At 37.6% G+C, this 24,014-nt stretch overlaps 1 protein-coding gene across 1 annotated transcript; it reads left to right on the top strand.

The window, feature by feature from the left end:
- The first annotated feature begins 1,144 nt into the window (after positions 1-1,144).
- phka1b (phosphorylase kinase, alpha 1b (muscle)) lies at positions 1,145-22,213 on the top strand. The gene is made up of 32 exons (XM_067375191.1): positions 1,145-1,380; positions 2,817-2,975; positions 3,246-3,293; positions 7,239-7,407; positions 7,496-7,578; positions 7,656-7,736; positions 7,864-7,962; positions 8,078-8,224; positions 10,362-10,415; positions 10,519-10,641; positions 10,725-10,820; positions 10,980-11,087; positions 13,210-13,288; positions 13,420-13,554; positions 13,948-14,057; positions 14,158-14,302; positions 14,390-14,468; positions 14,553-14,623; positions 15,333-15,494; positions 15,583-15,659; positions 17,254-17,399; positions 17,516-17,669; positions 17,776-17,855; positions 17,924-18,002; positions 18,080-18,209; positions 19,307-19,408; positions 19,493-19,608; positions 19,694-19,738; positions 19,829-19,990; positions 20,074-20,127; positions 21,552-21,752; positions 21,906-22,213. The coding sequence occupies exons 1-32, from the start codon at positions 1,303-1,305 to the stop codon at positions 22,077-22,079; spliced, it is 3,546 nt and encodes a 1,181-aa protein (XP_067231292.1). The 5' UTR covers positions 1,145-1,302; the 3' UTR covers positions 22,080-22,213.
- The last annotated feature ends 1,801 nt before the right edge of the window (positions 22,214-24,014 follow it).

Below are 24,014 nucleotides of genomic sequence, written 5' to 3'. Positions count from 1 at the left end.
ATGGCCGATTTCAAAACACTGCTTCATGAAGATTCGGAGCGTTATGAATCAGCGTGTCGAATCAACTGTTCGGAGCATCAAAGTACGTTAAATTATGAGAAAAAAACTCGTTAAATTTCAAGAAAAAAGTCGAGCTAAAATGTTGAGAATAAAGTCATTAAATTATGAAAAAAAAGCTGTTAAATTACGAATTTGTTCTTATAATTTAACGCATTTTTTTCTCGGAATTTAATGAGTTTATTCTCATAATTTAATGAGATTCTCAACATTTTATTTAAACATTTTTCTCGAAATTTAACGACATTTTTCTCATAATGTAACGAATTTGTTCTCGTAATTTAACAACTTTTTTCTCGTAATTTAATGACGTTATTCTCAACATTTTTTTCTCTACCTTTTTCTCGAAATTTAACGACTTTTTTTCTCGTAATTTAACGAGTTTATTCACAACATTTTATCTCGACTTTTTTCTCGAAATTTAATGAGATTTTTCTAGAAATTTAACAACTTTAATCCCGAGAAGGTTTTACTTTTTAGTATTGCTTGGCCCTAATCCTCTTCCGTATTAACATCACATTTGTGTTTCATTTTTGTTTTCATTGTTGAAGAGTGCTGAACTTTCTTGAGTTACACCCTCTACTGTACAGGCGTGAATTTGCATTTCCTTCAGCCTGAGGTTTATTATTTTCAGTTACCTATGATGTGAAAAGGCCTTTACATTTGGCAAAAATAGTTTAACTTTTTTTTGTTATTAAAACAAACAAGTCCAAATGTGAAAAAGTAACGCAAAAGTAACGCAACACATTACTTTCCATAAAAAGTAACTAACGCAATTAGTTACTTTTTTTAGGGAGTAACGCAATATTGTAATGCATTACTTGTAAAAGTAACTTTTGTGTAATAAAAAAATAAACCTGTCTCGCAATCTGTTGGTGTGAATGAATCAGCATGGCTAAATAGGCTGAATCATTTTGTAAACAACAACAGAAGCTACATCTTCTTCATGTCAGTGGTACAGTTGTTGATCTAAGTGTGTTGCATTATATATGTTATTTTTAAATGTGTTTTAATTTGCATTATTGATTTTATTATATTTTAATCATGGATGAAAAATTGTGCCTGTAGCTATAAGACAGGGTGCACCTCAACACCAGTTACGCCATCTGTAACAGATACCACTGAACTACTCGTCTTTGACATTTGCCTACCTCACATGTACGGTACTTGATACTTGTCCACCGGCAGCTAAGACACAGTGCTAGTGAGACTGTAGAGCTAAACTGCATTTAGAAAGCAACTATAATGAGAAGTCGCAGTAATTCTGGAGTGAAACTCGACAACTATGCCAGAACTTTGCAACAGACAATCCTCTGTCACCAGGTGAGCCAAAAAATCTCACTTTCACTGATTATATGGGAGCAGCCCGTGCTGTGTTGACATCGCAACAGCCCTTGTGAAAAAGAAGTAGGCTACACTTTAGCATCATTTTAAAAAGAGTAGATGTACTTATTACGGGAAAAGATAATATACTTAGGTGGAAACTGTTAAGAAAATGTTAAGATTAACGCTAACAAAGATTAATAACTGCTGCAGAAGTATTTTTCACGGTTAGTTCATGTTAAATAATGTAGTTAACTTATGCTAACAAATGAAACCTTACTATAAAGTGTAACCAAAATATACTTTAATGTCATTTCTATTGAAACTTCTGTTATGTATTTAAATACATTTGTAATAAATGTTGTACATTTAACATTTAATGGTGAATAACACACTATGGTTAAAATTATAATCAGGTACTTTACATGTGCTTTAGTTAGCACATCAAATTATATGTACTTCTTTTAAGCACGACAAAATTATTTAAAATGTCTTTTAAAGTGAAAGCTTTATTTATCGTTACTTGTTTTAAGATTTTAAGTATGCACTACAAGCGCACAATCAATAATTAAATTAAACACTTAATTTTCACAAGAGAGTTTACAGTTTGAATTTGGGTTATCAAGCATTTGAGAATATTAATATTAATTTAATGGGTTAGTTCAAGACATCATTAAGACAGTTGATGTGACTACAGTGGTTCAACCTTAATGTTAAAGTGACAAGAATACTTTTTGTGCGCAAAAACAAAACAAAAATAATGACTTTATTCAACAATATCCTCTCTTGTGTGTCATTCTCTTACACTATTTACTTTCAGCACTTCCAGGTTCTATGTCAGAACGGCGAATCATTATTGGCCGGCTCCTCATCAGCATCACACGCACGTGTCGGCCTCGGCCAATACTGAGCTGGCGTTTGGACGTTCACACGGAAGAGCTGAACTGCGTTCACTACGTCAACAGTACAAATTGTTAGATAAAGTTTTTGCACACAAAAAGTATTCTTGTCGCTTCATAACATGAAAGTTGAACCACTGTAGTCACGTTGACTATTTTAACGATGTCTTTAGTACCTTTCTGCACCTTGAAAGTGGTGGTTAAATTGCTGTCAATGGACGAGTCAGATACCTCTCGGATTCCATCAAAAATATCTTAATTTGTTTCAAAGATGAACTAAGGTCTTACATGTGGAACGACATGAGGGTGAGTAATTAATGACAGAAATTTCTTTTTGGGTGAACTAACCCTTGCCAGACCTTAAGTAAAATCACTCATTATGAAAGAGAACATTTAAATCACTGACATAGAATTTAAATGCTTTAAATGTTACTGGCCAGGCTATTGGTGAGACTTTAAATCACATAAACATAATTAATTCTAGTATAATAGACCTTCAGGATACTGACATATATAGTTTCTTATAATTTTTTGCAGGATCAGGTGACAGGGTTACTCCCTGGAGATGAGAAGTTACCTCATGCCTGGGTTAGAGACAATGTGTACTGCATCTTGTCTGTGTGGGCTCTGAGTCTGGCCTACAGGAAGAATGCAGACAGAGATGAAGACAAAGCCAAAGCCTATGAACTGGAGCAGGTTGGTTCATGCATACATAGTGAGTTGAGATACAAGCAAAACTATACAGTTTTGTCAAAGGGCATCGGAGACCATGTCTGCCCATGTCCCAGACATTTAATATTTTCTGCTCATTAGTGTTTGTGTCTGGGAGACCATGTAAAATGCCAGAGGGCAAATCATTTGGCTCATGTTTCTTTCATGGTCATAGCAGATGGAGAGGATAAGGTCACGGTCAAGGCTCACTGCTCTCTTTCCCTTCCTCTTTTTCTCTCTCTTCTCATTCTGTAGAGTGTGGTCAAACTCATGCGAGGATTACTGCAGTGTATGATGAGACAGGTATGGATAAAAAACATATCTCATTCCAGTATATGCCAATAAATATTTCAAGATTCTGATCATTTCAAATCATTTTTCTCATTGCAAATGCAATTGCTTTGCAGTAGAACATGCACTACTATTCAAAAGTTTGGGATCAGTAATATCTTCTTTCTTTTTTTTCGAAAGTCTCTTATGCTCACTAAATTTACATTTATTTGATAAATAAATACAAAAAAGGAAAAAAAGAGTAAAAGCAGTACTATGAAATATTATTTTTATATATTTTTTTCCTGTGATGGCAATGGTCCATTTCTGGCAGCCATTACTCCAGTTTTTCAGGATTCTTTGATGAACAAAATTACAGCATTTATTTGAAATAGAAATCATTTTTAACATTATAAATGTCATTTCACTTTGTCCAACTCACGAATAAAAGTATTAATTTCTTTATTTCTTTCAAAAAAAAAAAAACTCATATCGATCCCAAACATGCTAGTGTTCTTGTTTTTATAAAATCAGTAAATATCAGTATATATCAATAACATGAATATACTTGAGTTTGCTCTGAAAAGTTTTGTCTAATAAAACCATTTCTTTCTGACCTAAATCACAGTCTCCACTCCTCACCACAATGGCAACCCCATTACCATTTTGAGACATTACTTAATTACTCAGAGGCAATGGATTTTATCTCAGAGTGTATTGAACTCATTAAGGTTTAGAGTGCATTACAGCGATTGTACACAAGACTTCTTAAAATATTGGCTTGACTATTGTCACCGCAACTCTCATTTTTACTGGCTTATTGACAACAAAGTGTGTGTTTGTGTTTCTTTAAATGCAAAAAGAATATTAAAAATATACGTGAGCTGAATACATATTCTAAAAAAAAAGTTTTAATCACAGCAAACAGGTTAATGTACATACACTTTATTGATTGATTATATTAGAGATTGTGGGCTCCAGGTTACTGAAATGTGACACTTTATTAGTGCAATGTGAAGCATTGTGCCACTCATGTCTGGGCACACAAAGTCGTGACACACACACATACATATATAAGACTACAGTGCTCCACATAAATGAGTACACTCCCCTTTGAAAAATAACATTTGAAACAATATCTCAATGAACACAAAAACAATTTCCAAAATGTTTTTTCAAAAAGACTAAGTTTTATATAACATCTGTTTAACTTATAACATTAAAGTAAGGTTAATAATATAACGTAGATTACACATTTTTCAGTTTTACTCAAATTAGGGTGATGCAAAAATGAGTACGCCCCACTGAAAGTCTCTGGAGCAAAGCTAAATTTTAGACTACAAATGTCTAATTTAACAAGAATTCAACCACAGATGAGTTTAATTATTCGTTACACAGGTGGCCAGCACACAGTTGACTATAAAAGGGTGTTAAAAGGTCCAGCTCATCCATGGAAGTGAACACCTCGACAGGAGCGTCTTCTGATGAGAAGGGTTGAAGAAAATCAGCATGATGGGTATCGTCTACAAAATAAGCCTCTCCTAAAACACAGGCACAAAAAAGCCCACCTAGAGTTTGCCAGGGCCCATGCTGACAAAGATGAAGACTACTGGGACTCTGGAGTGATGAGACCAAGATAAATGTTTTTGGAACTGATGGCTTCGAAACTGTATGGCGTTGCAAAAGTGAGGAATACAAAGAAAAATGCATGGTGCCTACAGTGAAACATGGCGGTGGCAGAGTCCTTATGTGGGGCTGCATGAGTGCTGTTGGTGTCGGGAGCTGCATTTCATTGATGGCATCATGAATTCACACATGAATACTGCTCTATACTGAAAGAGAAGATCCTACCATCACTCCGTGCCCTTGGTCGTCATGCACTTTTTTTCCAACATGACAACGATCCTCAACACACATCTAAGGCCACTGTTGGATTTCTGAAGAAGAACAGGGTGAAAGTTATTCATTGGCTCCTGATCTGAACCCAATTGAACACCTATGGGGAATTCTGAAGAAACAAGTTGAGCATCACTCTCCATCCTGCATCCAGTCTCTAAAAGAGGTCATTCCTGAAGAATGGAAATGGATAGATGTTGCAAAATATTGCCAACTTGTTCATTCCATGCCTAGAAGACTTGGTGCTGTCATTAAAAATCATGGAGTCCATACAAATTACTAGATGTAATAGTTTTTGTTGTGGGGTGTACTCATTTTTGCATCACCCTAATTTGAGTAAAACTGAAAAATGTGTAATCTAAGTTATATTATTAACCTTACTTTCATGTCTTGTCAACATTTTGAAACATATCGTTTCAAAGAAGCTTAACAGAGAATGCATGTCAACATTATAATTTAGAGAATCTGGTATCGGCGGTGACTTTCCAATGTATGTGGTTTCAGAAATGTACATATAATCATGCAGTTAGCTAACAATGTAATAATTTAGGCAATTTAATTTACAATCACTGTTAGTAGTTTAATTGAAGGTAGAAGCAATAAGCTCCTGCAAATAATGAATTACATATTAACAATAATTAGGATATTTAGAAATTTGGGAATGTGCATGTTGCTCCAGATGTTGCGTCATCTGAAGTCTTCACAGGAGTTGGCGCAGTCTCTTCAAAGGTTTGGTCATCTTTTTAAGAGGCTGGATCCAAATTGAAGCTGATTTACTCTCTAGTCACCTCGGGACGGGTGTCCCGAGATAAAACAGAAAAGCCTGTTTAAAGAAAAAAAGATACTGTTTAAAATGTTACTTTTCAAGGGGGGTGTACTCATTTATGCTGAGCACTGTATTTATATATATATATATATATATATTAGAGATGCGCTGATACTAAATTTCTCCTCCAATACTGATAGCCAATTATTCAGAATGATATCTGTTGATAACGATACCTTCTTTTAAATTAATGATAATTTCATTATAATTAGTAATTATTCAATATATTTTAATTATTATATTTTGAAAAAAATACAAATAAAAACTTTATTCTCTCCATTTCATTTACTTGTTTCAGAGTAACTGTTATCAGTTATAAACAAACACATTACTCAAATTAATATTAACACAATCAAATTCTGAATATTAAATTAATATTTCTTAATTTTCTGAATGTTATTAATTCATATAATTTCTATTAATATTAAACATCAAACTGGTTTCTTAGCATTTTCTTTACACAAAGCCCAAATGCAGTGCATTTTCTGCCCTCTTTTGATTGACAGGATATATCAGCCCTGTCTATTGTTTGTTTTTAAACTATCGGCTGATAGCCGATAATGTGAAAATTTGCTTTTTTTGGCTGATACAGATTATTGGCCGCTGGCATATGAAATGTAAGTTGAAGTAAATGAGATGACTGATAACACAGCCTCAAAAGTCAGAAAGATTACTGGATCTAAATGCAGATAAAAGACATTAATGGTTCAAACATGATACATAATCCGTGACTTGACCATGGTAATCATGACATGAAATATATCCAAAGAACTACATAAAATCATGAACTTCAGAGGAAGCGAACAAACAAGAGTGAGGCTAGATACAAGATTAAACTGAAACAATGATAACAAGGAACACCTGGATCCAATTACAAAGAAGAGAGGAACTACAAAGACCATGGACAAAACTATAAATGAATGAACACATGAATAGCAAATTTCAAAATAAAAGACATGACACAGACCACAGGATCCTGACATAAGCAGACAAAATAATGTAGGAAAAATGCTCAAAATATTAATTTGCATGCGCACTTATTATAATCATGCATATACAATATTAATTTATACACTGCAAGCATAATTCAAAATAAAGAATATTGTGCCTGTCGTAAACAAGAATTAAACACTTGTATTCGCGTCACATGGTTTACAATTATGTTCAAGGAGGATGCTGCATGTGAACCGGCCTTGGTCACAGAAGCAAACAGTAACCTTCTGTACAGTAACTCTGATTCTGTATTCAACTTTCAGCTTGATAAGGTGGAGAAGTTCAAGTACAGCAAAAGCACCAACGATTGCCTTCATGCCAAGTTCCATTCAGGAACGTGTGCCACTGTAGTTGGTGATCAGGAATGGGGTCATCTACAGGTGGACGCTACCTCCATCTTCCTGCTCTTCTTGGCCCAAATGACAGCATCAGGTCAAATTTAACTTATCACAAAGAAAGTGTCTAAATCTTTTGCTTGTGTGGAACAGCATACTAGATTTTCACCACTTTTTATTTGTAGGGCTGAAGATTGTTTATACACGTGATGAAGTCGACGCTGTCCAGAATCTGATCTTTTACATTGAATCTGCGTACAAAGTGGCGGTAAGAACCTTAATGCTGTTCTGATACGGAAGGATTTCAGGTTTTCCATGGGTATTAAGACTGGAAATGATCCTCAGGATTTTGGAATGTGGGAACGAGGAGACAAGACGAATAAAGGGATCCCTGAGATAAATGTCAGCTCTATCGGAATGGCAAAGGTAATATTTAGCTTTTTATTGATAAATTGCATAATCAGTTAAGAATTGGTTTCACATGTCTAACAAGTGTCAAATAATGATCTCCTCGTGATAAAAAAGCATGACCTCTTGCTGCATGTTTATTCAGGCAGCTTTGGAGGCCTTGGATGGACTGAACCTTTTTGGTGCCAAGGGTGGCCCAGAATCTGTCGTACACGCTTTAGCTGATGACATTCAGCACTGCCAAGTAATAAACTAATTTATGATGTCACACATGGGAAGACAGCATCCATATTATTCAGAGCTTCCAAGCCTCCTGAAACTAACTGAATGTTTTTCTCTTTTTGGATCCTTTACAATAGTCTATTCTCAGCTCTATGCTGCCGAGGGCATCAACATCCAAAGAGGTGGACGCTGGGGTTTTGTCCATCATCTCTTATCCAGCATTTGCAGTTGAGGACATTGATATTGTTAATATCACCAAAGAAGAAATCATTTCAAAACTTCAGGTGAATATGGATATCAATATATCCCTTGACGTGTTTCATGTACCAAGTGTTGAGGTCAGTGTGTGACATTATAGCATTTTTTTGTGTGATTTTTGTCTCATGAATATGAATATGACTTTGTTGATAGTTTAAGACAACAAGCATTTTGCTCATGTACATTTGTTTGAGAAAACATGAAATGCGATACATACAGTGGGTACGGAAAGTATTCAGACCCCCTTAAATTTTTCACTCTTTGTTATATTGCAGCCATTTGCTAAAATCATTTAAGTAAATTTTTTCCCCTCATTAATGTACACACAGCACCCCATATTGACAGAAAAACACAGAATTGTTGACATTTTTGCAGCTTTATTAAAAAAGAAAAACTGAAATATCACATGGTCCTAAGTATTCAGACCCTTTGCTGTGACACTCATATATTTAACTCAGGTGCTGTCCATTTCTTCTGATCATCCTTGAGATGATTCTACACCTTCAATTTAGTCCAGCTGTGTTTGATTATACTGATTGGACCTGATTAGGAAAGCCACACACCTGTCTATATAACACCTTACAGCTCACAGTGCATGTCAGAGCAAATGAGAATCATGAGGTCAAAGGACTGTTGGTGGACAGCCATTTTAGGTCTCTCCAGAGATGCTCAATTGGGTTAAAGTCAGGGCTCTGGCTGGGCCATTCAGGAACAGTCACAGAGTTGTTGTGAAGCCACTCCTTCGTTATTTTAGCTGTGTGCTTAGGGTCATTGTCTTGTTGGAAGGTAAACCTTCGGCCCAGTCTGAGGTCCTGAGCACTCTGGAGAAGGTTTTCGTCCAGGATATCCCTGTACTTGGCCGCATTCATCTTTCCCTCGATTGCAACCAGTCGTCCTGTCCCTGCAGCTGAAAAACACCCCCACAGCATGATGCTGCCACCACCATGCTTCACTGTTGGGACTGTATTGGACAGGTGATGAGCAGTGCCTGGTTTTCTCCACACAAACCGCTTAGAATTAAGGCCAAAAAGTTCTATCTTGGTCTCATCAGACCAGAGAATCTTATTTCTCACCATCTTGGCAAACTCCATGCGGGCTTTCATGTGTCTTGCACTGAGGAGAGGCTTCCGTCGGGCCACTCTGCCATAAAGCCCTGACTGGTGGAGGGCTGCAGTGATGGTTGACTTTCTACAACTTTCTCCCATCTCCCGACTGCATCTCTGGAGCTCAGCCACAGTGATCTTTGGGTTCTTCTTTACCTCTCTCACCAAGGCTCTTCTCCCCCGAAAGCTTAGTTTGGCAGGACGGCCAGCTCTAGGAAGGGTTCTGGTTGTCCCAAAAGTCTTCCATTTAAGGATTATGGAGGCCACTGTGCTCTTAGGAACCTTAAGTGCAGCAGAAATTTTTTTGTAACCTTGGCCAGATCTGTGCCTTGCCACAATTATGTCTCTGAGCTCTTCAGGCAGTTCCTTTGACCTCATGATTCTCATTTGCTCTGACATGCACTGTGAGCTGTAAGGTCTTATATAGACAGGTGTGTGGCTTTCCTAATCAAGTCCAATCAGTATAATCAAACACAGCTGGACTCAAATGAAGGTGTAGAACCATCTCAAGAATGATCAGAAGAAATGGACAGCACCTGAGTTAAATATATGAGTGTCACAGCAAAGGGTCTGAATACTTAGGACCATGTTATATTTTAGTTTTTCATTTTTAATAAATCTGCAAAAATGTCAACAATTCTGTTTTTCTGTCAATATGGGGTGCTGTGTGTACATTAATGAGGAAAAAAATGAACTTAAATGATTTTAGCAAATGGCTGCAATATAACAAAGAGTGAAAAATTTAAGGGGGTCCGAATACTTTCCGTTCCCACTGTAATTCTGGACATTTAAATTTAAAACAGTGTGAATAATTGGGGGGAAAAAATCAGAGACTTTTTTCCCATCTAAATAGTGATATCTTGACATTTGAAGTTCAGAGAAGATATTGACATAATAATTAAAATAAATAAAAATTACATTAAATATATAAATTATATATTTATGATTTGTTATAATTTTTTTTTACTTATTTATTTTAAAAAAATGTATTAATTGCTTTTTTAAAGTTTTGCAAACACTTAATTTTACAGTGTTTATTTACCCCTGTACTGTCTCACAGGGCAGATATGGATGCTGTCGCTTTCTTAGAGATGGACACAAAACTCCCCGAGAGGTAAAACCGTGCTTGAACAATTTGTGAGACAATATGTCATGTCTATGTGTGTGGTTGTCTTTTGTATGGGCATTTGGAGCTTATTCCCACATTCATTTCTAAGGACCCGAATCGATTGTACTACGAGTCATCAGAGCTGAAGCTCTTTGAGAACATAGAGTGTGAATGGCCACTATTCTGGACATACCTCATCCTGGATGGCATTTTTATCAACAGTCCAGAACAGGTACAGACAAAACACTATAGACAATAAATACCTGACTATTCTTCAGAAAACAATCCTCTCTTGCTTGTTCCTCTCTTATTTAGGTTCAGGAGTACAGAGATGCTTTAGATGGCATTCTCATCAGAGGGAAGAATGGATTACGTTTGGTCCCTGAGCTTTATAGTGTTCCTCCAGATAAGGTACAATCTGGACACATTTAGAAATTATTCTCTTAATACTAAATCAGTAGATTTTGTACTGTTACGAAACACCTAAAGTGAGATTCCTGGTTCAGTAATTCTTTGTGGGTTATTCCAAAGGAAAATGGACTTTCACCCTGTATGTGTCATTTCATCTAGGTTGATGAAGAGTATGTTAATCCTCACACAGTGGAGAGAGTGCCACTAGGCAAGTGTCCACTGAAATGGGGCCAGTCTCTGTACATATTGGGTAACCTGCTGGCAGAGGTACAGTAAATTCCACAAAAATCACTCTAAATGGTAATGCTGTACTGCAGTGTTTCTCAATCTGTTCATGGAGGGCCCCTGCACATTTTGTCTCTCTTATATAACACACCTGTTTCAATTTATCTTATTAATTTCATTAATATAGTTCAGTTGATTTGTGTATATCAGACATACATAAATACATACATTTAAAAATTTGAAAATAAGATTTACTGCAACAATTAAATTGAGATGCATAAAATGAAAAAAATACATACATAATTTAATATGTAATATATTTAATATATATGTTTATAAAATAGAAAAATGTAAAAAAGTAATAATATGACTGTTTTTTTACTATGTTTTTGATTAAATAAATGCAACCTTGATGAACATAAGTGTCTTGTTGGGCAAGGCAGACAAAGATGATGGAGGAGCAGGGAGAGGTGGATCTTAATATCAGCCTTAAAAACGTAATTAATAAACAAAACAAAGAAGATAAACAAAAATACAGGAATCACAGGAGTACAAAACGAAACAACTTTGGCTTAAACTCAAAGACAATACAGGGCAATGGACAGAACTAAACTTTATATGACATACTAAACCAGAACCAGGTATGCAACATAATTAGTAACCATGACGACAAATCAAGAGCGGGAACTGGAGGAGAACACAGGAAAACAAGGGGATACAAACTAAAAGTCCATAAAATGTAACCGGAAGGTGCATCCTCACCCTGTGAACAGAAACTTGGAGGGGGAAAAACAGAAACAAAGTTCATTGGAGGAAGGGCAGGGGGAAGAGTCCATGGGAGAATGGGAAAAAGAGTCCATGGGGGAGACCATGAGGGAGGAACCAGGGAGGGGATGATGGAGGAAAGAGATAGGGAGTGACCCAGAGCAGAGCCATAAGGATGAAGGACCATGGCAGAACCAATGGAGGGAGGAGCCAGGGTGAAGCCAGGAGCCCTACTGACTGAGGTGGAGCTGGGAGGGGTTGAGACCCAGGCAGAGCTGAAGAGATAAAGACCTGGGGTGACACTGTAAGCTTGGATGGCCAAAGAGGTGTGCAGGCTTGTGGGATCAAGGTGGAGACGGGGGCTCAGCAGACTGGGGCAGAGCGGGTGGGAGTGAGGACAATGCTGGAACGGAAGGAAGGCGGAGCCCAGCAGAGCCAGATGGTGGAGGGTTGAGGCACAGCCCTGGAGGCCTGGAAGTCCAAGGCGAAGCTAGAATGACTATGGACCAGATAGATTGAGAGTGACTCTTGAAGGACCAGCACCACATCCTCTTGTACCACTGTTTGAAGAATTTATCTTCCAGAATCTGGCAATACGTTTTGGAAGATTGTTTTTATTCCGTATCTGCAAGACATAGGAGTTGGACTAAAAATGAACTCCCACACCTTACTGCCAGATTCTGGAAGATAAATTCTTCAAGAGTCACTCTCAATCTGTCTGTCTATAATAAATAAAGTCTATATAAAGGCTATAAAAAAAAAACAGTGTTTATTTATTTTACAACACTTCAGCTTGTGATTCTTATTAAGTGCGGGTCATTTTTTAGCTAACCTAACCTAACCTAAGTCTCTGAGATCCTGACACCTTGCAATTCTGGAGACTCCAGGTAGTTCTGGAAAATGGTGGCACTGGAGACTAAAGGGTTCCTGATGGTTTCACACTCAATTCTTCACCTTAATTCTTAATATTTTGCAGTTAACGTGTCTTTTCTTCTCCACCTGTTTTTGTCTGACCCTGCTGACCCAATGAGTGTTTTGCTGTCCATTGGTCATGCCTTAACTTTGGAATTTCTAGTATTGCATCCTTCTCATGAACATTTAATAATTTTTTACTTTTCAGTCAGTTAAATCTCTTTTTTTTTTTTTTTGGCTAATTTTGCCTGTAAAATAAAACCTGCCTAATAATTATGCACACCTGAATATAAGGTGTTTTACATTTCCAGCCTTCATGAACAGTTATATATCACTTCTAAAGTTTTATCACTTCTCTAGTTTTTAAGTTTGATGTGGTTTGGAATTGGTAAAATGTGCTTGGAAAAAAATATGATCAGAAAATCAACATGCCTAATAATTCTGCACACGGTGTATATGTGAAATATTGTTGTTTTTGACTTTATAGGGTTTTTTAGCTGCTGGAGAAATTGATCCTCTCAATAGACGCCTCTCCACTATTCCCAAGCCTGATGTTGTGGTTCAAGGTAATACCTACAGTGTTTGACAGTAGCTAAAACTCGGTTAATCAATTTAGACTGTTTGACATTGAATTTATTACATAAATATTCTATCTCACCATATTTACACTGGCTGTTCTCCGTTCTTGTGTGTTCAGTGTCTATCCTGGCAGAAAGCGACGAGATTAAACAGCTCCTGCAGAGCCATGGCATTGACTCAGAAACCCTGGAGGACGTTCACCCAATCCGGGTTCAGCCCTCCAGAGTCCTCAGTCACATCTATGCCAGACTAGGTGAACTCAGGGTGGAAGGGATTGTTAATGCAAAAATAAAAATACTATCATCATTTACTCACCTTTATGTTATTCCAAACTTTGGTAGAACAAATGGGAGTTGAAAGTGAATGAAAATGAATGGTGACCATAGAAAGATTTTCAATAAACAATGACTTCAATTTCAGTCTGTTCCTCTGTTTAACACACAAAGTTTCCAAATGGCTTCAGAAGTATAATGCACAAATAGTATGGAATACTTTTATGATGCTTTTGTGGTGCCTTTTTGAGCTTAATAAGCTGGTCCCTGACCACATTTATTATTTGAAAGGGATGCAATGTAATTTAAGCAAGAGAGATGCAAAATACAAACAGAGACTGAAGGATTTTACTATATTTTGTTCTTTTTTTCAGGGCGTAACCAGAGGCTGGGACTGACTGGGCGGCCATACCGGCGAATTGGTGTGCTGGGAACATCAAAATTCTACATTATTCGCAACACCATCTTCACCTTCACACCCCAAGTAGGTCAGCATGTGAATTCAAATTTGCTGTTGGTATCTTTTTGAATATTTAGTATCAATTCAGTTAATTTGCTGGTTCTGTTCCTGATTAAATCTGCAGTTTGTAGACCATCATGAGTTTTATCTGGCCCTGGACAATCACATGATTGTGGAGATGCTCCGTATCGACCTCTCCTACCTCTGTTCTCGTTGGAGGATGACCGGCCGACCCACAGTAACTTTCCCAATTTCACATAGCATGCTCAGTGAGTGAAAAAAATACTTAACGCCCTTGATATGCAGAAAGCAGCTTTCTTATTCTGAAAGACTCATTTAGTTTTTGTCCTTCGCAGCTGATGACCACAAACACATTGATCCTGCTGTTTTGGCAACCTTGAAAAAACTACAGGATGGTTACTTTGGAGGAGCAAGGTAATGTATTTAAAGAGGTCAGCACTTGTAATATTTCTTACATACCTGAAGCAGCCCAAAATCAAAAAAGTTTTACATTTCAAGGGTTAAGACTGGGAAACTTTCTGATTTTCTTGACACCTCCTGTTGTGCCCATCTTACATTTATGGACTGTGGTGAGTGAGCCACCAGCTAGCAGCACGTTTAACCAAATTTTTTTTTTTTTTTTTTTTTTTTTTTTTGAAAAGACTAAAACCAAAGGGATAATTCATCCAAAAATGAGAAAAATGTCTTTCTTTCTTCTGAACACAAAAGAAGGTATTCATAAAATGTCTCACTGGTCCATTGTAGCTGCTGACTTTCAAAATGTATATAATATTTTGGTTTGTATTCCACAGAAGAAATTTTAGTTTTTGGGTGAACTACTGTACCCTTGTGGAACGAAGTGTGCTTAATTGTCTTGATTTTGCATTTGTAGTATACTTCAAATCTTGAGAGTAGTCACTTAATCACTATTCTTACGTGAAATATTACTGACAAACATTCTTGTTTGGAGGGTTAAGTCAGCTGTTTGTTGGCTGTTGACTTGCAGTTTTTTCCTTTTCTGCATGACATTTTATGTTGAAATGTATGGCCTGTGGTTGACAGTCACTCTGTAAGACAGTTTGCGTACCTGCATGGGTGGATTGAAAGGCAATTTTCTGACAGAGCAGTAACTGCTGTCACAGATTTTATATATTGACACATGTGGTGAAATATTCAATCTCATCTCATAAGTGACAGAAGACGTGCTCAACCCTCTGAGGCTTTTATTTAATTGTGTGTGTGTGTGTGTGTGTGTGTGTGTGTGTGTGTGTGTGTGTGTGTGTGTGTGTGTGTGTGCAGAGGTGGATGACCTGGCTGTGTATCTGGACCAGTTACTGGCAGTTCCTCAGCAAAGTCCCATTAGTGCCACTAAAGGAGGCCTCAGCCGCTTCAGGGCAGCTGCCAAAAAGACACGGGAAATGGTGTCTCTGGTGCACAAAGCCAGAGAGCTCAATATACACAGTGAGTTCAGATTGGGGCTTTTTAGACATTAATTTTGCCTTTGCAATGCTCAGAAATAATTCATGATTTTATTTTGACCTCCCCGCAGATGTGCACATGTACCTTCCAACTAAACTTTTCCGTTCGCCATCACCAAACCTTAATTTGCTGGATAACAAAGGAAAGGTAGATAACACTAAATTACTGGCATTTACTGTGAACGTTTAAATAATAATTAGAACAATCATTTGGATGTCTCTTCTCTTCATAAAGTATGCTCAGTTTCTAGAAGTAAACATTTCATTCATTTCTACATGGAGAAACTGTTTTTAGCGATAATTTAAAACCTTCCAACAATTTGTTTAGTGGTTGTTAGGTAATTGTACACAGATCAGGCATAACATTATGACCACCTCCCTAATATAGTGTTTGCCCCCTTTTGCTGCCAAAACCGCCCTGACCCATCAAGGCATGGACTCCTCTAGACCCCTGAAGGTGTGCTGTGGTATCTGGCACCAAGATGTTAGCAGCAGATCCTTTAAGTCCTGTAAGTTGTGAGGTGGGGCCTCCATGGATTGGACTCGTTTGTTCAGCACATCCCACAGATGCTCAATTGGATTGAGATCTGGGGAATTTGGAGGCCAAGTCAATACCTCAAACTCGTTGTTGTGCTCCTCAAACCATTCCTGAACCATTTTTGCTTTGTGGCAGGGCGCATTATCCTGCTGAAAGGGGCCACAACCACAAGGGAATACCGTTTCCATGAAAGTGAGACGTTTCAAAGTAACATCCACGTGGATGGCAGGACCCAAGGTTTCCCAGCAGAACATTACCCAAAGCATCACACTGCCTCTGCTGGCTTTCCTTCTTCCCATAGTGCATCCTGCTGCCATGTTTTCCACAGGTAAGCGACACACACACACACCCGGCCATCCACATGATGTAAAAGAAACGTGATTCATCAGACCAGACCTTCTTTCATTGCTCCGTGGTCCAGTTCTGATGCTCTCGTGTCCACTATTGGTGCTTTCGGCGGTGGACAGGGGTCAGCATGGGCACCCTGACTGGTCTGCAACTATGAAGCCCCATACGCAACAAACTGCGATTCACTGTGTATTCTGACACCTTTCTATCAGAACCAGCATTAACTTCTTGAGCAATTTGAGCTACAGTAGCTCATCTGTTGGATTGGATCACACGGGCCAGCCTTCACTCCCCACATGCATCAATGATCCTTGGACGCCCATGACCCTGTCGCCAGTTCATCACTGTTCCTTCCTTGGACCGCTTTTGATAGATCCTGACCACTGCAGACCGGGAACACCCCACAAGAGCTGCAGTTTTGGAGATGCTCTGATCCAGTCTTCTAGCCATCACAATTTGGCCCTTGTCAAACTCACTCAAATCCTTACGCTTGCCCATTTTTCCTGCTTCTAACATCAACTTTGAGGACAAAATGTTCACTTGCTGCCTAATATATCCCACCCACTGTTATTCACTTCACCTGTCAGTGGTCATAATGTTATGCCTGGTTGGTGTATATTGTTTCTGTGATTGCAACCTTAAATTTAAGTAAACAGCTAGGTACCTTTGCCTTTATTCAGATCTAATACTGCTTTACTTCATAACACTGTAATGTTGTGATTCATGTCGGAGAGATTAATAGATCTGAAGAATTTATTTTCTGAATAATATCTATATAGAAAAAAATGAAAGGGAAAATTGCTTTCTGGAACTGTGTCCACATCTCACAATGAGCTGACTTTTTTCCACTGCAAAGATATCTGAGACACAGGCTCCTCATTCTGTGAACCTGCCCAGAGACATCAATGGTGGGATTGACTACCTAGCTCTAGTGCAGATGCTGAAACAAAGTCAGAACTTACAGGATCAGGCTGACATTCTCTACATACTCTTCAAAGACAAGTCAGTATCGCCAAAACTATTTGATGAGTTTTGTTAGATCTGTGTCCTAGGACAGAGCTCTACTGTGGCTGTGGAAGTTATACAAGGTTAAAAGATCTTGGGATTTCTGTTATAAGGGGAATGGATTGGGACACCAAGCTACATGGGAAAGGTTGGATGGTAAGACGACTACTGAGTGATTTGTATGAAAAGGCAGGAAGCCTGAAACACTGGGGCCTCATTCGGATGATCTGCGGGATGCTACGCAAGAAAGTAGAAGAGCTGGATGCTGTAAGTATCAGCACTGCCACTATTATAATGTCAGATTTCCTGTGTCTTTATGTAAATTAAACAAAATGCTCTCAGAATGTAGTTATTGAATGTTTTCCATTAACAGGCATGCTCAGATTTGCTAATTCATCAGAAACATCTAACAGTTGGCCTTCCTCCTGAGCCAAGAGAGAAAACTATTTCAGCGTGAGTATACACAAATATCTTCACATTCTCGTTTACCTGTTCATACTACAATCTTTGTCTCTCTGTAGTCCTATGCCTCCAGACAAGCTGGCAAGGCTGATCGATGAGGCTAGTGAGAACAACCTCACCATCACCATTCTCACTCAGGTTAGAGCTAAAGCTCAGATCTACATCTCAACCTTGTGTGTTTTAATTCCACTGACACTTGTATACGCTCTTGGCAGGAGATAATGGTGTTTCTGGGTATGATCATTCGAACCCAGCCGAAAATCTTCAGTGAAATGTTCCGCCTTCGCATTGGCCTCATTCTTCAGGTCATGGTCACCGAGCTCGCCCAGTCCCTCAGCTGTTCAGGTATCTCAGATCCTGTTTCATTAAAACTCAAGTAAACAATTTTGTTTATTCTTATTTATTTAATATTTATTACAATAAAGTATAAAAATAATGTGATTAAAAGAAGCCAGTGATTGGGTCAATGTTTAGTGATATGGAAATAAAACAATATATGGATTTCTAAAGCCACTTTTTGTAATATCCGTTCACTTACAGTGTCTTCAATTGGAGGATTTCTTAACAAATACTATTGATATTCATTACAGTTTATGTCACTTATACTCATCTAGGCTGCATTTATTTGATTACAAATTCAGTAAAATAGTAATATTGTGAAATATTATTGCAATATAAAATAATGTTTTCTATTTAACCCTTTTTGAGCATAGATCTGAACCTAAATGGTTGTAATTCATGAATGTTTTGAAATACAGACCTAAGGTTGGTTTATTTTAAAGAAGTCACTCATATTATTACATACTATTATAAAAAAAGTTATTAAAAGAAGTTTAATTTACTGAACTAAACATATATATATATATTTTTAATTTTATACCATACATATTTTACAAAATAATTTGGACTCTAAAATTGTTAGAAAATCAAAGCTACATGTCTAACCAAGTTGATATAACAAAAACTGAGCCTGCTGAAAGGTTTTAAAGTAGCTTCCATGTTTGAATTTAAAATGGTTTTCACAGGATGAATTTTGAGCTTTGGAATTATACCTAATTTATGATGGTTACTAAAATGTGTGATAGGGTACGAGGACACGGACATTTAGCAGGCAAAATTATTTTAAAATGTAATTTATTCCTGTGATGGCAAAGCTGAAATGAATGGAAAGTTCTTTGATGAATAGAAAGTTCAAAAGAACAGTAATTATTTGAAATGGAAATCTTTTGTAACATTATAAGTGGTTTTATAAGTCATTTATTGCATTCTTGCTGAATGTAAGTACTAATTTCTTAATGTACTGACCCAAAACGTCGGAACGATAGTGTATATAAGATTAATTAAATTTACCATGTAATTAAATCAATGTTTGAATCAGTCGACAACCCTAGTATATGTTATTTTAGTCCAAGCCATAGAGAAACATATCAGTCATTTTTTAGGTGAGGAGGCTACAGAGAGTTTGATGAATATGAGCCCATCTGAGATGAAGAACCTGCTGCTTCACATTCTCAGTGGCAAAGAGTTTGGAGTTCAAAAAAGTGGTAAATATATTCATCCATTGCCAGCATCATACTTCACCCATTAGGCCTGTGAATTTGCATTTATCATTTGTATATTTGTACCAGTGCGCTCAACAGGAAATGTGGTCAGCTCTGCAGTCAGTATCCAGGATAAGAGCAAATCCAGCTCCACCAAAACCGAAGTGAAAGTTGCAAGTAAACAAGGTGGTGATATCAAACTGGTGAGAAAACGCTTGGGATTAGGATGGTTTACTCTCAGTCCAATTGCAGTAGATTAACACCAGCCACTTTTTCTGTGTCCTTTAGTTTGTGTCTGTCCATTCACTGGATATTGGAAACATTGAATCAGGGGTAAGTGGGTCACAGGCAAACATGCCTTTCCTTTTTTTTCCAAGCTTGAGCTATGTCTTTATAAGTGTTATTAATCTGACTGTTTTCCAGAGATACAGAATTCCATCCATCGAGTCATTTCAAGGATCATTAGGAGCCATGTTGGTGCGTGACAGCAGACATGGCCAGTGGCTTCGGCGCAGACGTCTAGATGGAGCTCTCAACAGAGTCCCTGTTGGATTCTATCAGAACGTCTGGAAGATTCTGCAGAAAGTGAGTGGGACACATTATGAGTGCCGAGGCAGAGTTTGTCAAGCTTATGCTTCAAATTTGCTTTCCGTTCTTGTAATTAACAGTGTCATGGGCTGTCCATTGAGGGCTTTGTGCTTCCATCCTCAACCACAAGAGAGGTAAACAACTTAAAGGATTAGTTCACTTCAGAATTAAAATTTCCTGATAATTTACTCACAACCATGTCATCCAAGATGATTATCTTTCTTTCTTTAGGGTTAGTTCACCCAAAAATGAAAATAATGTCATTAATTACTCACCCTCATGTCGTTTCACACCCGTAAGACCTTCTTAATCTTCAGAACACAAATTAAGATATTTTAGTTGAAATCCGATAGCTCCGTGAGGCCTCCATAGGGAGCAATGGACACTTCCTCTCTCAAGATCCATAAAGGTACTAAAAACATATTTAATTCAGTTCATGTGAGTACAGTGGTTCAATATTAATATTATAAAGTGACGAGAATATTTTTGGTGCGCCAAAAACCCCATAATAATGATTTATATAGTGATGGCCGATTTCAAAATACTGCTTCAGGAAGCTTCAGAGCACAGATGAATCAGCATATCGAATCAGCGGTTCGGAGCGCCAAAGTCACGTGATTTCAGCAGTTTGACATGCGATCCGAATCATGATTCAACACAGAAGAATCATAACGCTCCGAAGCTTCCTGAAGCAGTGTTTTAAAATCGGCCATCACTAAATAAGTCGTTATTTTGTTTTTTTGGCGCACCAAAAATATTCTCATTGCTTTATAATATTAATATTTAACCACTGTACTCACATGAACCGATTTAAATATGTTTTTAGTACATTAATGGATCTTGAGAGAGGAAATGTCATTGCTCCCTATACAGGCCTCACTGAGCCATCAGATTTCAACATAAATATCTTAATTTGTGTTCTAAAGATTAACAAAGGTCTTACAGGTGTGGAACGGCATGAGGGTGAGTAATTAATGACATTATTTTCATTTTTGGATGAACTAACCCTTTCGGTCGAAAAGAAATTAAGATTTTTGAGGAAAACATTCCAGGATTTTTCTCCATTTAGTGGACTTCAATGGGGTACAAAGGGTTGAGTGGAGCTTCAAATGACTTTAAACGATACCAGACAAGGAATAAGGGTCTTGTCTAGTGAAATGATCGGTCATTTTCTAAAAAAATTTGTATACTTTTTAACTACAAATGCTCATCTTGCACTGCTCTGTGATGCGCCACGCATTATGTAATCACATTGGAAAGGTCACGCGTGATGTAGGCGGAAGTACCGATCCAGTGTCTGCAAAGCGACCATGCAAAGACTAAGTGAAACACCCTTTACAAAAAAAGGTAAAACAACAATGTTGGATGATTTTGAAGTTGGAGGAGAAAATTATATGGCGTTGAAGAAAGAAAGACAAAACCATCTTGGATGACATGGGGGTGAGTAAATTATCAGGACATTTTAATTGTGAAGTGAACTAATCCTTTAAAGCCATAAAATGCAGTGATATTTTAGTCTTAAATTTACAGAATGATAATAAAATAGTACCATTTCTAGATGACTCCCGGTGAAATAAAGTTTGCCGTACATGTGGAAACGGTGCTGAACCGCGTTCCTCAGCCTGAATACCGGCAGTTGTTGGTGGAGGCCATCCTGGTTCTGACCATGTTGGCTGAGGTGGACATCCAGAGTTTGGGTGGTGTCATTCAGGTGGAGAGGATTGTACAAATGGCCAGCGACATGTTCTACAATGATCAGGTTAGCTCCTTGAGGAGGGTTCTTTATATTCCTTATTTTGCAGTGCAGTATTGCAATATTATCACATGCAACTGACTAGCAATAGCAAAGGATGCATTTGCACAGGGATTTCATGGAGTCATTAACATTAATGACTGAATTCTGTTTCTGCAGAAAGATCTGGGTGCTGATGAAAGTCTCCTTGAGAGAGATCACATGTCTGGCATCTGCAGGCTGCTCTATGACAGTGCTCCTAGTGGCCGCTTTGGAAGCATGACCTACCTTTCTAAAGCAGTGGCTAGCTATGTTGAAGACTTTCTTCCTAGTGGAGCTTGTGCCTTTCAATGAAGCTCCAGACTGAAGTATCACATTTTAAAGGATTAGTTCTCTTCAGAATTAACATTTTCTGATCATTTACTCACCCCCATGTCATCCAAGATGTTTATGTCTTTCTTTCTTCAGTCGAAAAGAAATTAAGTTTTTTGAGGATTTTTCTCCATATAGTAGACTTCAACGGCTACCAACGTGTTGAAGGTCCAAATTGCAGTTTCAATGCAGCTTCAAAGGGCTCTACACGATCCCAGCCGATGAATAAGGTTCTTTATCTAGTGAAACCATTGGCCATTTTCTAAAAAAAAAATAAAAAATTATATACTTTTTAACCACAAAGCTCTGTTGCATGTTCTGTGATGCACCACGCATGACGTAATCACGTTGGAAAGGTCACAAGTGACGTAGGCGGAAATACCAAGCCAGTGTTTACAAAGCAAACATGCAAAGATTAAGTCAAACGGCCTTTACAAAAAAAAGGTAAAACAACGATGTTGGACGATTTTGAAGTTGGAGGAGAAAATTAGATGTTTTTCACCCTATCAAGGTACTTGCACCTACGTCACACATGAATTTTCAACGTGATAACATAATGTGTGGCGAATCGCAGAGCAGTGCAAGACGAGCATTTGTGGTTAAGAAGTATATAATTTTATTTTTTATATTTTTAGAAAATTACTGATCGTTTCGCTAGACAAGACCCTGATTCCTTCTCTGGGATCGTGTAGAGCCCTTTGAAGCTGCATTGAAACTGCAATTTGGACCTTCAACCCTTGGTAGCCGTTGAAGTCTACTATATGGAGAAAAATCCTTAAATGTTTTCCTCAAAAACTTTTTGGCTGAAGAAAGAAAGACAAAAACATCTTGGATGACATGGGGGTGAGTAAATTATCAGGAAATTTTAAAGGGATAGTTCACCCAAAAATGAAAATTTGATGTTTATCTGCTTACCCCCAGTGCATCCAAGATGTAGATGACTTTTTTTTTCAGTCGAACGCAAATTATGATTTTTAACTGCAGCCGCTGCCGTCTGTCAGTCAAATAATAGCAGTAGATGGGAACTTCAACTATAACAGTAAATAAAACTTGCTTAGACAAATCCAAATTAAAACCTGCGGCTCGTGACGGCACATTGATGTCCTAAGACACGAAACGATCGGTTTGTGCAAGAAACCGAACATTATTTATATAATTTTTACCTCTAATACACCACTATGTCCAACTTCGTTCAGCTTCCTGTTAGTGAGGTCAAAAAACGCGTTCTGGTGACGGAAGTGATGTCTCGCCCATATACTTCAATGAGCGCGAGACATCACTTCCGTTGTCAGAGCGCGATCTGACCTCACTAGCCGGAAGCTGAACGGAGTTGGACATAGTGGTGTATTAGAGGTAAAAAATTATATAAATAATGTTTGGTTTCTCGCACAAACCGATCGTTTCGTGTCTTAGGACATCAATGTGCCGTCACGAGCCGCAGGGTTTAATTTGGATTTGTCTATGGAAGTTTTTTCGACTCTTATTGTTGAAGTTCCCATCTACTGCTATTATTTGACTGACAGACGGCAGCGGTTGCAGTTAAAAATCATAATTTGTGTTCGACTGAAGAAAAAGTGTCATCTACATCTTGGATGCCCTGGGGGTAAGCAGATAAACATCACATTTTCATTTTTGGGTGAACTATCCCTTTAATTCTGAAGTGAACTAATCCTTTAAATGTAGATAATGATCTTTGTAGACATTTTTGTGAGAAAATAGTAAAAAAAAAAAGTTGCCTTGTGCGCAAAAGACAAAACAAGTTAAATGCTAAGTGTGCTACTTTTGCAGTGGTGTAAAGTATTTGAGTACTTTTACTGAGTATCAAAAGATATTAGCAACTTTTACTCTCTACTTGACTGCATTTTTGGAATTTGGTACTTTTTACCCCAATACATTTGTGATGAGTAATGTAATTAC

This window comes from Chanodichthys erythropterus, chromosome 22 (genome assembly GCF_024489055.1).
Source record: "Chanodichthys erythropterus isolate Z2021 chromosome 22, ASM2448905v1, whole genome shotgun sequence".
In the NCBI taxonomy this organism is placed as follows: domain Eukaryota; kingdom Metazoa; phylum Chordata; class Actinopteri; order Cypriniformes; family Xenocyprididae; genus Chanodichthys; species Chanodichthys erythropterus.
This window is presented reverse-complemented; position numbering and strand designations above follow the sequence as displayed.